The 19,113-nt window shown below is 38.8% G+C and overlaps 1 protein-coding gene across 1 annotated transcript; it reads left to right on the plus strand.

The window, feature by feature from the left end:
• Positions 1–640: 640 nt before the first annotated feature.
• LOC117723920 (olfactory receptor 5B3-like) lies at positions 641–10,530 on the plus strand. Its single transcript, XM_076925091.1, has 2 exons — positions 641–758; positions 7,611–10,530. Exon 2 carries the CDS (start codon positions 7,638–7,640, stop codon positions 8,559–8,561), a length of 924 nt encoding a protein of 307 aa, XP_076781206.1. The 5' UTR covers positions 641–758; positions 7,611–7,637; the 3' UTR covers positions 8,562–10,530.
• Positions 10,531–19,113: the final 8,583 nt, after the last annotated feature.

Genomic DNA, 19,113 nt, shown 5'->3' on the forward strand with positions numbered 1-19,113 from the left:
CAGAGTATGCCAGAGCCATTACAATTATAATCTTACAGCAGTTTCTACTTCTTGGACTTGATTGTACTGAACTGGGGCAGTCAAAGACAGCTACAGATGAGGGAGGGACTCACAGGACTCTATATATCCCTGAACTGTTGGCCATTGTAAGAATATGGTGGAGACACTATCATACTCTTTAGTTGTTTACTTGCTGGATAGGGGAAACACTATTATTCTTCAGTTGTCTGCATGCTGATGAGTCCACCAGGTAACAAAAGATAGTTGGAAACCTCTGGGCACATACATAGCCTTGGTTAAACCCATTGAGTCCCAAAGTCATGAGTGTGAGAAAGGGAACCATTGAAGCATGGGGCAGATTGCAGATGGGAGACATAGTAGGATGGGGTGAGAGTAATAAAACAATATGCCAGAGTGAGATTGTTAAAAAGCAAATTTAATAAAAGTTATAAAAATAAGAAAAAAAATCTCATGATTCCTCACTAATGTATATAATTTTATTTATCAGTGAAATACTTTAATATTTTAAAATGTAACAAGACTTTTAGTCCCTGAAGGCAGGTTAATTGCCTCTTTCCTAGGAAAACTGGATGACAACTCTTCAAGTATTCTCATGGGGGAAATATCCAAAGCTTACCCAGTCTCTATAATTCTCTCAAGATCTCCTTGCATGGCCTCTAAATCCAAACCAGACTCTGTTTGCAGTGTTTCTGAAAAGGACGTTTTGCAGGGCTTGACTCAGGGAAGTCATCAACCATGTGAGTAACAATCTGTGCCTTCTATGATCTTATGCCTTCTACTTACCTGAAGATTTGCTGTGAGAGTTTAGCCAGCATCAAAGAGAGTTCCACAAAGAAGATGCACATAATGCACCTGTCTACTATACATGCATATTAATTGTGCAGAATAATGAGTTTCGTTAAGACACTTTCTTTATACTGTATATTGCTCATAGTCACTGCTAATTGATTCGCTTTGAATTATTCACTTTGAATTCACTTGAATTATTGCTTCTTTATAAATCAGCTCTCTGCACTTCTTGATTTACAGAAATAAAATATGAGTTGTCTAACAAGTGATTGTAGCACATTTATTTTATTTAAGGGGAGGTAAGTGATTCTTCCAAGGACAAAGAATTTCACTGACTTCACATTGATATGAAACTTGATTTATGCTTGGGTTCTTTTTCCCAGTTTACTTTCCATTAGAGAAGACAGAGCAACTATGATAGAATTTTGGCAATATTCTATACTGGATTTTATGATACTATTTTTCAATATTGCATGTTCTTTGGATTCCCTCAAAATGTTTTGCTTCTTCTGTATATATGCACTTAATTCATAAGAGAAATACATGCCTGTATCTGATATAAATTACATAAAAACCAAATGATATGTTCAAAAGTATTTTTAAAAAACCCACAGAGTTGAGAGTGGTCCATGAATGTCATAAAGCATCTTATGGATATCTCACTGGCTTATTTTATAAATCACACTTCTTTTCCCCACTAATTACAAACAAATACTAGGAAATTGATTTGTGGATTTATGTTAAATATATCTTTTCATTGCAGGGGATTAAAGACAGATAAAAATGAAAAATTTGAAATGAAACTTTTTTTTATTTTTTAATCTTTTTTATACAGTCAGACTTTATTCCCCTCTTGGTCCACCCTCCACTTGATTCCCTGACTTTCTACTGGAGGTGGACTACAAGTTCCCTATCCCCACTGTAAAGCATTTCATCTAAGATCCTTCTTGTTGAGTACTGAGAGTCTCTTACCTCTCATGTCACCAGTACAGTCTAGAGGGTCCCCCTTTCTCCTACCTCACGAGGTTGCCTGTTTCCATTCTTTCTGCTGGCCATTAGGGCTTCAGGCCTGTTCTGTCTCCCTGTATCTATTCATGTTACCCTATCCTCCTCCCTATCCCTTTCCCACCCTGGTCTCTCCTGTTCTTACGCTCCTGTAATTGCTTTCTTCTTCCTTCCAAGTGGGATTGAGACATCCTCACTTGGGCCCTTCAGCTTGTTATTCTTCTTGAGTTCTGTGGATTGTGACTATTCTGTATATTTTTGGCTAATATCTACTCACTAGTGAGTATATACTAAGCATGTCCTTTGGGGACTTAGTTACCTCAGTATGATATATTCTAGTTCCATCAGTTTTTCTGAAAAACTCATGATGTTCTCTAAGCTGATAGGGGTCATATTTAATTATGAATTAATAAACTCCAAATTTTATTTTAAAGCTATTTTAATCTCATACTTACTCTTAGAAATTGTCTTAAATTTTAAGTATGATCCTTTCCTATAGTTCTTGTGTAACTTCTAAAACTGTATTTTTCCTTGTCAATAAAAATTAGTACTAGTGAACACAGACATAGATACAGACTCACACAGACACACACACACATGCACACACACATACACACACTCACACACTTATGTACAACTCCCTCATTACTAATTTTATCAATCGCTATGCTATTCTAACAATGCTAAAACTGGGACCATGCTGTCTTCAAGTGTAGGATGTCCTTGAACTTGCTAAAGATTGATGGGAGGGCTGGTAAACACAAGTACTTAATTTGGGGAGGATGCCCTATCAAGAAAATTTGAAATAGTATTGTTACCATACAAGACAAAATTCAAATAAAATTTAAAAATTATGAAACTTGGGAATAAACAGATCTGTGTTAAAGACAGTTTACCATTAAGGTATGATTAGCTTGTATCATAATACTAATGAGACAAAGAATGCATCATAAGAAAATGTTGCTTTATTTCTTGTTTTTATCTTGTTTATTTATTCAGTTTACATCCTGCTCACTGTTCCTCTTCCTTGTCAGCCCTCCTGCAATCATTTCTCTTTTCCCTCTCTCTTTCTCCTTTGAGAGGGTGGGACCCCCTGCCTATTTCCCTACCCTGTTACATAAAGTCTCCGAGTGGCTGGGTGCATCCTTTCCCACTGAGGTCAGAAGGCACAGCCCAGCTAGAAGTACATACCCAACCGACAGGCAACAACTCTTGGGTTAGCTCCTGCTCCAGTTGTCTGGACCCACCTGAAGACTAGTCTGCACATCTACATAATTGTGGAGCAGGCATAGATACAGCCCAGGTTTGCTCTTTTGTTGGTGGTTAAGACTGAGAGCCCCAAGAATCCAGGTTAATTGACTTTGTTGACATTCCTATGGAGTTTCTTTTTCCTACATGGCTGCAATCCTTCATCCAACTCTTTCATAAGAGTCTCCAAGCTACATGCACTATTTTGCTGTGGGTATCTTCATCTGTTTGAGACAGCTGCTCGGTGGAGCCTCTCAGAGGACAGTCATGCAAGCCTCTTGTCTGCAAGCCTAATAGAATATCATTAATAGTGTCAGAAAATACTGCTGGCCCATGTGATGGGTCTCAAGTTGGGTGGTTATTGGTTGGCCATTCCATCAGTCTCTGCTCCATAGCCTGTTCTTGCATTTCCTTAGACAGGATAAATTTTGGGTTGAAAGTTTTGTGGGTGGGTCGGCATCTCTATTGCTCCACTTGGGTTCCTGTCTGGCTATCAGAGGTGACCCCTTCAGGTTCTGTATCTCCAATGGTGTGAGTCACAATTATGCTAATCCCCATTGATTCTTGGGTGACTCCCCTATGCCAGGTCTCTGTCATGTATTGGAAATGCCCCACACCGCCCTGCTCCTGTCAGTTGCAGATTGACATTCATTATCATGGCCATCTCGCCATCTCTTCCATCCCTCCCTACACCTGATCCTGATGCATTCCCAACCATCAGCCATCCCCTCTCCTACCCAAATGCCTCTCTCCATCTGCCTCCTATGATTACTTTAATACTCCTTCTATGTGATATTCAAGCATCCTCACTCAGGCCTTCCTTCTTGTATAGCTTCTTAGGGTTTGTGGAGTATAGTGTGGGTGTCTTGTATTATATGGCAAATATTCATTTATAAGTGAGTAGATATCATGCATGTCCTTCTGGATCTGGATTACCTCACTTGGGATGATATTCTCAAGTTTCATCCATTTGCTTGCAAATTTACAATGTCTTTGTTTTTAGTAGCTGAATAGTATTCCATTATGTAGATGTATCACATTCTCTCTTTTTAAATGTATTTATTTTTTATTGGATATTTTATTTACATTTCAGATGCCATCCCCTTTCCCCATCACCCCTGCCTAGAAAACCCCTATCCCATCCCCCCTCCTCCTTTTGGCTTTTATACATTTTTAAAAATGTTGATCAAAGGCCTTATAAGTTTGGTCATGCTCAATAACAAGGTGCCCATACAACCAGAAGTGTAACCCAATACACAATCTAGATATACCAACTATCTTTGACTGGTGGAGACACCCGAACATCTGCTTCCATGTTCCTCTCTCTCTGTCCTCACTACAGACAGGCATGCATGTGTGCACCCCCCCCCCACTTCTAATTGGGGTGATATAAGTGTTAATTAATTTGATTACAGCAATCATTTCACAATGTATATTATATCATCACATCACACATATTGAATATACATTATCATAATGTGTCAATTAAATTTCAATAAAGTTAAAAAAAATCCCACCAGCATCTTGCCTCTTGCTTTACTGGGTATGAGAGTTTGGCTCTGTAGACAGCTAAGAGGATTTAGTTCTTCCAGCTTCTTCCCATCCAGAACACTTCCACAAGGACCCTTTACCCAAAAGAATGTAAGTTCTCAGTCCTCTGGGCTGTATGCCCAGCACATGTGCCAAAGCTATTGCCATAATACACCTTGTATCTTCCAAAGTCTTTTTCATTTCTTTTTTTTAAATTTATTTTTTATTGAATATTTTATTTACATTTCAGATGCCTACCTGTTTCCCCATTTCCCCTCCCTAGAAAACCCCTGTCTCATACCCCCTTCTCCTTTTTGCTTTTATACAATTTTTTAATGTCAGTCAAAGGCTTTATAAGTTTGGTAATGCTCAATATCAATCAGAAGAGTAACCTAATACCAAACCTAGATATATCAACTATCTTTGACTGGCGGAGACATGTGAACATCCGCCTCCATGTCTGGCCCCCTTCTCTCTTTCTCTCTCATCACCTAGCTCCTCCTCCCCTTCTCCTCCTCCTCTCTTTACTCCTCCTAACTGTACTCCTCCCACCTTAGCTCCTCCTATATATCACCCTTCCTGTTAAAATAAAACTTTTCTCTCAAAATACAGTTAGAGCATAACTATACTAATAGTAAGGTGCTAGATACTAATAGTAAGGTGCAAGATAGACCTAATACCCAGTCCATCATTTTGTTGATTAAGTAAAGCCTCTGTCATCTCTCCTAAATAAAAGATTTAGTTCTGAACCTGGCTTTTTTATTGGTTTTAGAATGAATGTCAGCTGAAAACCATCTTCTCAAATCTTTTCTCTCAAAGTAAATAGCAAGAATTGGCTATGAGACTATAAGTTTTCAACCCCATCAGAAATCCAGAATGGCTGAGTTAACTGAGATTATAGGAAGCACAAAGCATAGCTTCTAAAACTTAGCCAATTTATAGAGATTGCTGAATACCTGGACAGTCCCTATACTACAGAATGTTGGAGTATCCAATCTTCAGCCTTCTGGCCCAGGATCATCTGACAGACCTAGTGATGCAGAATTATTAAGGGCTGATTACTCTGTCTTGGCAGATAAAATCAGTCGACTATTCTGCAAGTGGTATCACATTCTCTTAATTCATGCTTCAGTTGAGGGACATCTAGGTTGTATCCAGTTTCTGGCTATTCTAAATAAAGCTGCTATGAACATAGCTGAGTTCATGTCTTTTGGAGATGGTAGAACATCTTTTGGGTATATGCTCAGGAGTGATATATCTTGGTTTTGAGTTAAAACTATTCCCAGTTTTCTGAGAAGCTGCCAAATTGATTCCAAATTGCTTGTACACATTTGCCTTCCACTAGCAAGGTTTATGAAGCTATAATACAGATTTCAAGGAACAAATTAATAATAGTATCTATGGATACATAAAGAGCGACAACAATCTTCATTAAATAAAGAGAGAAAACCCCAAAGGGCATAGAAATGTTAAGTGGTTGAAAAATGGGAGGAAATACAAAATGGATAGAAAAGCCTCAAGATTTCAAGACTGACCAGCAAGTGAGGCCCTACACTTTAGTGTTGACCTGGAACTGGCCAATGTAAAATCACATGACCAAGTTTGATACTAGCATCATTGCAGTTATCAGGCTGTGCTTTGAACTCAGCATGTTCTTGTCATATGTGCTTTATTTACTGAATCCCCACAGTAATAATTTAAGGTGGTTTTGATTAATGTGACTGCCTTTATTCTGTGGATAAAAAGATGATATTCAGGGGAATGTGCTTACAGTGCCTCCTAACTATTAAGCAATAGCTACAAATGGATTTTCCCAGTACTTTAAATTCTTTCCCTGCCACAACACATAACTCACTCACTCAGCAAATTGTATTTTCTGGTTGAACCTATTCCCACAACTCTAAGTATGCCTCCAAAACTACTTGCCCAAGAGTTGAACAACTCAGTCAGTTCAGGATGTTTTTGTTTAACTATGCATTTTCATCATGTACATATGTTAGCTCTGGTAAAATTAGTTTGAGATGATTAAGGTGAGATGTTATCATAAAATTAAGAGCTTTTTGTTTGTTTATTGTTATGAGACAGGATTTTATGTATTCCGGGCTTGCCTAAGAGTTTTGCTTTTAATTCATTAAGGACAATTTTATCTTTAAGAAAAGGATTATTTTCATCAGGAGTAAACATTATGGTGAAAAATATGAAATTATTACTCAGTCACTCACTATATTATTTGACTGTGAAAACATAAATACTGAGTTTTATGAAAGGTGACATACAAATAATTAAAAATTTAGGTTACTGGATTTTATTTAAATTCATTACAAACAGGATTTACAGACACTTGAAATCATTAGAGGTTGGCATGACTCTAAAGCAGATAATGCCAATTATACTAGCAAGAATAAATTACTCAAGTTTTGTGTGTTTGAATTTCCACAAACATGATCATCAATCAAGTTTATATGTTCCTAAGAAAAGACAGTAAACACACCATGAAAATGTCCATATTAATGCCTAGGCAAGTGAACAATATATAAGTGTCAACTGTTCAGGAGTGATTACTTGTCATAAGATTCAGTCAGAGAATAATTTCTATTAAATTATTAAATGTCAACATTATTATTTATAAAGTTTCAAAATTCAGTACATTGCCTATTATTCCTCACTTCATAATATAAACACCATATAATTAGTGTATTCCTCTTGCTTATAAAGCCTTCACATTTTTTGCTTTTATTTATTTTTATTGGATATTTTATTTACATTTCAGATGCCATCCCCTTTCCCCATTTTCCCCCCAGAAAACCCCTATCCCATGCCCCCCTTTTCTTTTTGCTTTTCTACACTTTTTAAAAATGTTAATCAAAGGCTTTATAGCTCAGCTGGTAGAGCGGAGGCCTTCACTTTCTTTGAAGAAGCTCAGGATACAAATCCTTGTTCAGTTCTTCTTACACATAAATTTCCAGTTTTCAAGGTATTTTTTCATTGTTTTTCTTCTCTTCTTCTCATGGACACAGAGCAGCCAGAGATCTCCAGTAACCAAGATGAACAGGACAGAAGTGACACAGTTCCTTCTGATAGGACTCACTGATGACCCAGGCCTGCAGCTTCCCCTCTTCATCACCTTCCTCCTCATCTACACCATCACTGTGGTGGGGAACCTTGGGATGATCTTGTTGATTGTCCTGGACTCTAGGCTCCATAGTCCCATGTACATTTTCCTTGGTAATCTATCACTGGTGGACTTTTGTTATTCTTCAGCTGTTACTCCAACAGTGATGTCTGGGCTTCTTATTGGTAACAATGTCATGTCCTACAATGACTGTGCTGTGCAGATGTTCTGTTTCACTACTTTTGCCAGTGTGGAAAATTACCTGTTAGCCTCGATGGCATATGATCGCTATGTAGCAGTGTGTAAGCCTCTATACTACACCACCACCATGACTATGGGTGTGTGCCTCTGGCTAGTCATAGGCTGCTATGTCCTAGGCTTTTTAAATGCCTCCATCTATACTGGAGATGCATTCAGTCTATCTTTCTGTGAGTCCAATGTGGTCCATCATTTCTTTTGTGATATTCCTGCAGTCATGGTTCTTTCTTGTTCTGATAGGCATATTAATGAGATGATTCTGGTTTATGTAGTGAGTTTCAATATATTTTTTGCTATCATAATCATATTGTTATCTTACATGTTCATTTTTCTTACTATCCTAAGAATACACACAGCTTCGGGACATCGGAAGGCTGTTTCCACCTGTGCCTCCCACTTCACTGCAGTTTCCATTTTCTATGGGACTGTCATTTTCATGTATTTGCAACCCAGCTCCAGTCACTCCATGGACAAAGCCAAAATTGCATCCGTGTTCTACACTATGGTAATCCCCATGCTGAACCCTATGGTCTACAGTCTGAGGAACAAGGAAGTCAAGAATGCATTATTAAAGTTAAAGAATGCATTCACATTTTAAAGAGAAAATAATCTGTAGGAATTTTTCATGTCTACTTGTGTTATTCAATAATGGATTTATTCTTCTCAGATCTCCTTTATGTATTGAATTACATTTGACATTCACTCTAAAGTTCTTGAGGTAGTTTCTTCATACATGCATTGTTTGATGTCTCCTAAAATAGTAATGATAAACCCAGAAAGTCATACCTAATTTGAATTAGAATTAGAATAGCTATCATTTCTGGAGGTCAATATTCCAAAACCCTTATTCAGGACACTGATGTATTGAGGTCAATGAAAATGTGAGTAAAACAAGTAGTTGAAGTCCATGAAATGAATAAATGTCCAGAGGTCTTCTACTATGATGGATTCACAGGGATATGTTGTGGGGAGTGGACAGAAGGCGGCTATCATCCTTGTAGCCATCTTGAGCCATATACCCTGACAAGAGACTTGATTACATCAGCCTACAACAGCTGAGCACACTCCGGTAACATCTTGTTTTAGATACCCAGGATCTTCCCTTGGGTGTGTGAGACTTAAAGGTGTGTGAGACTTAAAGGTGTGTGATTTAAGGGCGTGACTTAGAGATCAGATTTAGAGACAAGACCTAAGGGCATGATTAAAGGCATGGCTTAAAGGCGTGGCTTAGAAGTGAGACATAATAAAAGTAGAGAAGCAGACAGAAGCAACAGATTATTAGGCACTCGGGAGTACAACTTGGAACTAGGAATTAGGTTAGAGAGTACAACTTGGAGTACAACTTGGAGTAGGAATTAGGCATTGAGGAAGAAGACTTATTAGGTATTAGGCACTTGGCACTTGGAGGAAGAACTTGGAATTAGACATTAGGCACTTAGCACTTGGAAGAAGGAACTTGGAACTTGGAGGCACAAGGCACTAGGGACTAGGAACTAGGGACTGGGAACTCAAGACTTGGGACTTGGAGAGAAGAGAGACTGAAGAATAAACGGGATTGAATCACACTCTGTCTGGTCTCCATTCCTCATCTGTCCTCACTCTCTCTCTTGCTGAACCCCGACCTGAGCAGCTTGGGGCAGTGTAGGCTCTAACAGTTTAGCCCCCAAGGCTTTTGGCAATGCGGGTTCTAACACTGACAGAGTGGCCCGCAACATTTCTGGCCCTCAAATGTGGGGCAGCTCGGGCTACGACAATATGCTAACCTTGTTGGAGTTAAATATAATATGGCTAATGTTGTGGTTATTTCATGTGTTGATTTGACTCCATTACTAGATGCCCAGTTAGATATCATGATCTTTCCTGTGAGATTATCTCCCAAATAGTCTAATATTTATAAAGTAAATAATTAAAATCTACCCTCATTTAGATGAGTGTCCTTAATCTAATCCAATGAGGTCTCAACTGAATAGAAACTAATTGCAGAAAGAAAAACAAACTACCTTTATTTCTCTTTCCTCCTCCTTTCTTTCCTTCACTCAGTTCACTCTCTCTCCTTTGCTCCTTATTTCCATCATTGAACCTGGATACCAGATATTCCTATTTTTGGCTATCGACATATTGATCCAAGCTAAAGCATTGGATCTGCATTGTTCAAAACTCACATTTCCTCTTCTCTTAATTAGGCAGTTTTACTCATATTTAACCAATCACCTTAATTTGTTTCTCTCCAGCTTACAGATGAGTTATTAAAAGACTTTCATTCTCCAAATTTACACACCAAATATAACTCAAAACTACTCTTAAATGTCCTCTCTTATATACATAAAATAAATATACATATGAAATCCTGTCAATACTTGGTTTATTAAAGACCATCTATGAATAAAATAAGCTGGTAATTATAACAATATTTGAACTAGTTTTGTGGACAAAATTGTATTCTTATAAGTTTATTGTTACTTGAATATTTCTGTTTAAGCAAATGTGATATGCTGCTATTAAACTAAAGTGTCTTTAGAGGGTATTTTTGATGAGATACATAAATTTACAATATCACAAAACCAGAAAAAGTGCATTTATATGTTATTTAAAAAGGATAATTTATAAGTACATGATGAATAATAAAATATATTTTAATTATTTCAGAATAGAACTATAAACTTCTGCTTAGATCAACCATGATCACATAAATGGTTTATATGGTCAATTCTAAGTGTTTCATAATAGCTTCTCAGTAAATGTGGTTAAATGGGTAAATAAAACAAGTAAATTTAGAATAAATTGTACAGATATGCTAAACCTTTGAATAACAAGCTATGATGATTAATTGTGCAGAATATGATCTTCTACATCAACATGCTGTTTGTGTGTGCATGTACATGAGTCTGTTTGTGTTCTGCTCTTTTCAGCATTTTTATTCAATATTCTTATTTGATTTCCATTCTTCATGTAGCAGTGAATTTTGGCTCCACCTCTTTGTGCTCCCAGCAGTTTGCATGGGTGTACCTGCCCTCCAAATGAAACACACACACACACACACACACACACACACACACACTAACTTATTTTTAAAAATGCCTTGGCTCTCTCAAAGGCAGAACACTCCTAAACCTTACCTTGCTACACCAGGCCCAATGAGGAAGTGGCCAGTGATCAGTTACCTGAAATCTCACATGGCTGGTTGGCTTTATCTTTTGCTTCTACTATGTCCTATCCTTCTTTCCCAAGTCATGGTGATTCTCTCTTTGTTCTTTTTATCCTAGTCTGTGCAACTTTAAGGGTCCCACCCTGTGCCCAGCCACAGGGTGGCTTTATTGAAAGTTTACTGTGGGAAACTTTATTGAATGATTGATCAAAAAACAATTGGGAACCAGAAACTTTAGTGACATGCAGATTTACAATTGAATCAACATATTAGAACTAATAGATTAGATCATTTAAAATCCCATGTTTGCTAGTAATGTCTCATTAATTGGCAAGACTCACCTTGAAAAAGAATCACTTTATAATGCATAAAAACACATTAAATATGAACTTTTAAAAGATTTAAAAGATTTATATGTTGTTATATTTAACCAAATATTTTTTGTTTATAAACAATACAATTAACTAGACGATTTCTACATTTTCACACAGAATACATATACTACCTTATTCATCAAAGAAAGCAGAGCAATCCAATATGCTAATATTAAGATAATGGTCATGCCTGTAAAGGTAGCTCATCAGTTAAAGAGTGTAAAGACTAGTTTGGCTCCTGGAATGAAAACTGGGCAGTTCACCACTTCCTGCAACTTCAGTTCTAGAGGAAATGTTACTCTTTTTTGGTATTCATAGGTATCTGAACATATGTGATAAAGTCATGCACAGATACACACTTATATACATAATTTCAAATGAAGAAAACATTAAGAAATATAATATTTAAATAAGATATAGTAGGTTCAGTCTGGTAAGACTCAGACATAATTCTACATATCTTATTTTTGATAAAACACCAGAAATAGACAGTAGAAAAACAAAGCAGCTTTTACCAATGTGCTGGACTAACTGGATCCTAGCTTGTAGAAGAATAAAAATAGTTCCATATCCACCATCATGCACAAAACTCAACTCCAAATGGATTAAGAACCTCATTATAAAACCTGAAACCTGATAGAAGAGAAAATGGATGGGGAGGTAGCCTTAAACACAGTAGCACAGAAGACAACTTTCTAAACAGAATACTCATACTTAAGCACTAAGATAAAACAATTAACAAGCAGGATCTTATGAAACTGAAAAGTTCTGGAAGTGAGAGGACACTTTCAATATGACAAAATGGCAGCTCATAGGACAGGAAAAGATATTTCCCAACTCCATTTCTGGAAGAGGGATAATATCCAAAATATATATAGAACCCAAGAAACTAGACATCAACAAGACCAATAATTTAAACAATATTAACCAACTGGACCATCCAAAGCTTCCAGGTAATAAGCCACCAACCAAAGAGTATACATGGAAGGAGCCAGGATTCGAGATACATATTTAGCAAGAGATGGCCTTATCTGACATCAATGGGAGTGGAGGGAGGCTTGATGTCCCAGTGTAAGGGGATGTTACAGGGGTGAGGCAAGAATGGGTGAATGGCTGGAGAAGCACCCTCATATAGGCAAAAGGGAAAGGGAGAGAGAAAGTTGGTGGGGAGTTAATGAAGGGGTAACTGAAAGGGAGAAATCATTTGAAATGTAAATGAATAAAGTGACTAATAAAGAAAAAAATAGAGTACAGATATAAACAAGGAATTCTCAAGAGAAGACTTCCAAATAGCCAAGAAACACAGAAAGAAATGTTTAACATTTTTAGCCACCAGGGAAAGGGAAATCAAAACAAATTTGAGATTCCATTTTATAACTCTAAGATCAAAAACACAAGTGAGAGCTAATTCTAGTGAAGATGTGGAACAAGGAGAACACTCCCTTACTGCTGGTGTTTTGCTGAGGGCAAACATGCATGGCCACTTCAAAAATAAATATGGCCATTTTCTAAGAAAATTTGTTATTTACTAACTCAAGAGCTAGCTATGCCACTCCTAGCTATACAAAGAATGCTCCATCCTACCAGAAGGGTACTTGTTTAACTATGTTTTTAGTTGCTTTATTCATAATAACCAGAAAGTGGAAACAAACAAGATGCTCTTCAACTGAAATATGGGTAAAGAAAATGATACATTTACACAATGGAATATTACTCAGCTGTTAAAAAATTGCATCATTGGATATGCACCTGCAAATGGATGATACTAGGAAAAAATCATGTCCAGTGAGGTAACTTTGACACAGAACACAAACATGGTATATAATCACTTATACGTAGACATCAGGTTAAAGTAAAGGATAATTATGTCACAATACATAGACCAAGAGAGGCTAAGTAACAAGCAGTTTCATGGAAGGATGCAAGGTTTTCCATGGCAAGGGGAAATAAATTTCATAGGTGGTATGGTGCTGTATGTGTGAATGGGAACAGGAGGGATTAGGTGGAAATAGGATGGAAGACAAGAGTCACTTTGTAAGCAAGGTAGAAATCTAGTGCAATGGAAACTCCTTGCAATCAATAAGGGTGACCGTAGTAAAGACTCCTCATAATAGCGGATATGGAGCCTGAACCAGACATCTTCTGTAACCTGCAAAGGCTTCTAGTGGAGTGATTTGGACACCAACTCTGCCACAAAGCCTTTGAACTCCCTTTGTCCTTTCTATAAGATGTGCTTTGGTACAGGTGGCACAGACATTGGGGAGTGGCTGACTAATGATTGATCCAACTTGAGGCTTATGCAATTAGAGGAAGTCACTGCCTGGAGGTCTAGAAGCATATTGAGTAGCTTAGAGACTAAGGCTAGAACAAAAAACTACTGGCACAAAATATAAAACAACAATAAAAACTAACAAACAACACAAAAGTCAATGAAAAAATTCCTAATGATAATCTGCTATACTCATAGACCAGAGTAGATTATAGTCATCATCATAGAGGATTCATTCAGCTCCTGATTGGAGCAGAGGCAGATCCCTACAGCCAAACATTCAGCAGATCTCTGGGAATCCTGTAGAAAAGGGGAGGGATGCAAAAGAATTCTAGGAGCCAGAGGAATCAAGGACACAATAAGACAGAATCAACTGAACATGTCTCAGTTGGGCTCATGGAGACTGAACCTACGACCGGGATGACTGTATAGGTCTGTCCTAGGTACACTGTAAATATGTTATGGCTACGTAGCTGATATTCTTTGGGGATCCTAAAAGCGAAAGAGGGGGGTGTCTCTGTATGCTTTGCTTCCTTCAGGGGTATCTTTTCCCTCCTTTTTTATATGAGGATATGTGGCTAGATCTATTGTAACTTGTTATGCCATGTTTAGTTGATATTCCTTAGAGATACCCTATTTTCTGAAGGAAAATTGAGAAGGATTGTATCTAGCAGATTTTGTTTTCTTGTGTTATTTGTCATTTTCTCTAATAAATAATAAGTGTAGACATTCTTGGATGTTATTTGTACCTGTTAGGTTTGGGCACCCCATATTAGCATAAACTTAATTTAAACTAGTTGTAATATGTGAATCTCTGTAGTAGCCACTATCCTATTCAAGAGTAAGCTTTGTTGATGAGGGTTAAGAAATAGTTATATTTTGATATATGGATAATTATTTAGAATTGTCTTGGAAGCTATATTGTTTTAGAAAATAGGAATAGTAAGTTCTCGTATAAGCCTATGATCTCTTTAGCCACAATTTCTTGACTGGATTTAGTATCAGTCCTAAGTTCCCTTCTAATGAGTATGACTTATGTCTACTTAGACATTGTTGGTTGTTCCTAAGATATTAATGTCTCTATAAAAATATTACAGAAATCTTCCTGTTGTTCTCCATTTTCAGCTTCTGATACTATGAAGGCTTGTCCTTGGTGGGGAGGCTTTCAGGTCACTATCACCGTCATTCTTCCAAGTCTTTTGTCTTTATCAATAAGGCCTTACTCTCACATTCTATGAGACAACACTAGCCTATATTGTTTCGGAATCTCTTAGAATCCTTATTCCATAACTGAAAGAGAGGTTATCTATGTCTGACAGTGGAGTTTTTATTAAATAATTCATCTTGAGGGGAACATTATTACTCAATATGATGTAACTCCATTTAAAATGCATGTACTGTATTTTATCGCTAATATTGACTTATAAGAGAGTACAGATCATGCATATCCTTTGGGGACTGGGTTACTCACTCAGGATGATATTCTAAAGTTCCAACCATTTGCATGCAAAATTTATAATGTCTTTGTTTTTAAAGAGCTGAACACTTTCATTGTGTTGATATACTCACATTTTCTTTATCTATATCTGAAGGACATCTAGGTTGTGTTTAGTTTCTGGCTATTATGAATAAAGCTTCTATAAAGATAGTTGAGCATATATCTTTGTGGGATGTTGGAACCTATTTGGGTACATGCCCAGAAGTGGTGTATCTGGGTCTTGAGGCAGAATTATTCTCAGCTTTCTTTTTTAAAAGTTTTTCGAGACAGGGTTTCTCTGTGTAGCCCTGGCTGTCCTGGAACTCACTTTGTAGACCAGGCTGGCCTTGAACTCAGAAATCCGCCTGCCTTTGCCTCCCAAGTGCTGGGATTAAAGGTGTGTGCCACCACTGCCCTGCTATTCTCAGTTTTCTAAGAAATTGACAAATTGATTTCCAAAGTGGCTGTACAAGTTTGCACTCCCATTAGCCATGGAGGAGTGTATCTCTTACTCCACATCCTTGTCAGTATGCTCTATCACTTGAAATTTTGATCTTAGTCATTCTTTCTGTTGTAAGATGGAATCTCAGAGTTGTTTTGATTTGCATTTCCATGATGAATAAGGACTTTGAACTCTTCTCTGTGTGCTTCTCAGCCATTTGAGATTCCTCTGTTAAGAATTCTCTGCTTAGCTTTGTACCTGATTTTTTAATTGGGTTATTTGTGTTGTTGGTGTTTCAAACCTAAAGAAGCCAAATAAGAAAGAAGGCATAAATAAATATTTGTGAACTTGACTTAGAAGTGGGAATGAAATACTCATAAAAGGAAGATGGAGGGAGGAATTGTGTGGGAAAGGGGAATGGGTAGGTTCAGGATCAGGTGTGGGAAGAGACAGAAGGGGTGTTCAGATAGTCATGAGAATGAATAAAAATCTGCAACTGACTGGGGTAGAGAGGTATGGAGTATCTCTAGGAAGTGAAGGAGACCCGGGATAAGATAGGCATCCAAAATCAATGTTGGTATCTTCAGCTGTGACTCACAGTATTAGGGATATGAAACCTGAGGAGACCACCTTCTGTAGCAAGGCAGGAATACCAATGAAGTGATACAGAAATGAAGCCACCCACAAAATTTTTAACCCCAAATTTACCCTGTCTACAAAAAAAATACCAGGTTTGGAAATGCAACAGAGATTGAGGGAATGGTCAACCAATAACAGGTTCAACTTGATATTTATCTCATAGGCAAGCGCCAATCCCTGACACTATTAAAGATATTCTTTTATGCTTGCAGACAGGATTCTAGCATTGCTGTCATCTGAGATGCTCCTCCCAGAATTTGTCTCTGACAGATATAGACACTTAAATCCCAATATTGAATTGAGCTTGGGAACTCTTTAGAAAGAAAAAGAAGAAGAAGAAGAAGAAGAAGAAGAAGAAGAAGAAGAAGAAGAAGAAGAAGAAGAAGAAGAAGAAGAGGAGGAGGAGGAGGAGGAGGAGGAGGAGGAGGAGGAGGAGGAGGAGGAGGAGGAGGAGGAGGAGGAGGAAGAGGAAGAGGAAGAGGAAGGAAGAAAGAAGAAGAAGAAAGAAGGAAGAAGGAAGAAGGAAGGAAGGAAGAAAAGAAGGAAGGAAGGAAGGAAGGAAAGAAGGAAGGAAGGAAGGATGATGAGGAGGAAGGATTTCAGAACCTAAGTCGATAGGAACTTGACAGGAAGACCCACAGAGTCAACTAACCTGAAGTGTTGGGGCTCTCAGAGACTGAACCACAAACCAAAAAACATAAAAAGGCCGACCACGTCCTTCCTTCATATATCTGACAGAAATGCAGTTTGGTCTTCATGTGGGTCCCTAAGAAATTGAGCGGGGCTATCCGAAGTGCTATTGACTATCTGTGGGACATGTTCTTCTAGCTGGGGTGCCTTGTCTGGTTTCAGTGGGCGAGAATGTACCTAGTTTTGCAGAGACTTGATATATCAAGATTAGGGGGTACCCAGGGGACCCCACACGCTCAGAGGAGAAGAGGAAGGGATGAGAGAATGGGTTGTGGGAGGAGGTGACCTATAAGGGGCAATGAGGGGGATGTAAAGTGAATAAGTAAAGAGAAAATATAATAAAAATGTATGTGAGAAATGGATCTATAGGAAATGGAGGGTAGTCCAGATTAATTGAGACTGCTGATTCTCCTACAGGGTCACCCTCAGCTTCTTTTAGCCTTTCCATAATTTAACCACAGGGGTTAGTAGCTTCTGTCCAGTGGTTGGGTGCAAATATCTGCATCTGACTCTTTCAGTTGCTTTTTAGGTCTTCTGGAGGGCAGTCAGGATAGGTCCCTTTTTGTGAGCACTCTATAGCCTCAGTTATAGTGTCAGGCTTCATGCCCTCTGATTAAGCTGGTTCCCACACTGGGCCTGTGGCTGGACCTTCTTTTTCTCATGTTCCTTGTGGGACGGTGAAAAGATGGCTTGGTTTCTGGTAGAGCACTAGCTAGAAATAGCTGGAGACCCTACAAAGGGCTGAATACATTTCACCATGCTCCCAGAGTTCAGACTCCTGACATATGGATCCCCATTGACCCACATCTTTCAGTCTCTTAGGGTAATATGGCCCCTCCCAAAGAGAGGTTTGTGCCCCTCCACAGGTAGAGGGCATGACTACAGGCCTCAGCCTCAAGAGATTTCTATATTAATGATATACCTAAAGTCCAGACGATGTAGCTAATTAAGTATTCTTTCCCAGACCCTCCTCCTTACAAAGGTATTTAACCAAAGGCCCACCCTCAGAGTGAGGGAGGTGCAGCAAGATCCATCTAAATCTGCCATGGCAATAAACCTTGTAAAACCATGAACTCCCTCATGTTTTTGGGGCTGTCATGGAGAATCATTGAGAGGTCCTTTGATTACTGAGCTGCTGCTTAATCTCCTGCCTAGAAGACTTCACTGCATTCTCGCCGTGGAGGCCGCCTCTTCAAGCAAGCAAGCTGAGCAGTCAGCAGTCTAGCCAAGTGAATACAGCTCGACCCGTGGGGTGCTATCAGGGTTTCTCTCTCCCTATTTCTCTCATCTATGGGCTGGTCGTGCCTGCACACCCACAGTTTCTGTTCTTCCAGGGCACCCAACAGCATCTGGGAGCCCAAAGAATGGAGCCCACCAGCTTGTTTCTCTTGGCTGCAGGCCGGTCCCGCCCACACACTCACAGTCTCTGTTCTTCTGTGGAACCCAGTAGTGTCTGGGAGCCCAAAGAATGGAGACCACCAGCCTCCTGGTCCACTCAAGAGTCCTGACAACCCCCCCACCCCCACAGAACTTCAGACTGAGTTAGATTTTCCTGTTCTGGGTGGGGCCCTACAGCACCTGCCTAGTGGCATGTGGAGTGAACTCAGTCAAAATTCCCTTGCACTTTTGCCTCTCTGATCAGTGTCAGACACTCAAAATCCAAAACTCAGCTCAACAGAACTCATGCTTGCCCACACGTGGGCACATCAGCCCCACAGTTTCTCTCCATTTCCATCCCTGTAGTTCTTTCAGACAGTAACAATTATGGGTCAGAATTTTGACTGTGGGATGGCAGCCCCCTCCCTCAATTGATGCTCTGTCCTGCTGGAGGGCTCTATAAGTTCCCTCTTCCTATTATCAGCCATTTCATCTAAGATCCCTCCCTTTGACTCTTGAGTGATTCTTACCTCCCAGGTCTCTGGTGCATTCTTGAGGGTTCCCCCCCAGCCCCAACCTCTTAACTCTCTTAAGTTGCCTGTTTCCGTTCTTTCTGCTGGCCCTCAGGGCTTCAGTCCTTTACCATCACCCAATACAAGATCAGGTTCACCTCTCCCTCCCACCTCTTTCCACTTTCTTTCCCAGGTTCCTCTCTCCCTCCCCACTTGTGCTTGCTT

This window comes from Arvicanthis niloticus, chromosome 1, assembly GCF_011762505.2.
Source record: "Arvicanthis niloticus isolate mArvNil1 chromosome 1, mArvNil1.pat.X, whole genome shotgun sequence".
NCBI classification, from domain to species: Eukaryota; Metazoa; Chordata; class Mammalia; order Rodentia; family Muridae; genus Arvicanthis; species Arvicanthis niloticus.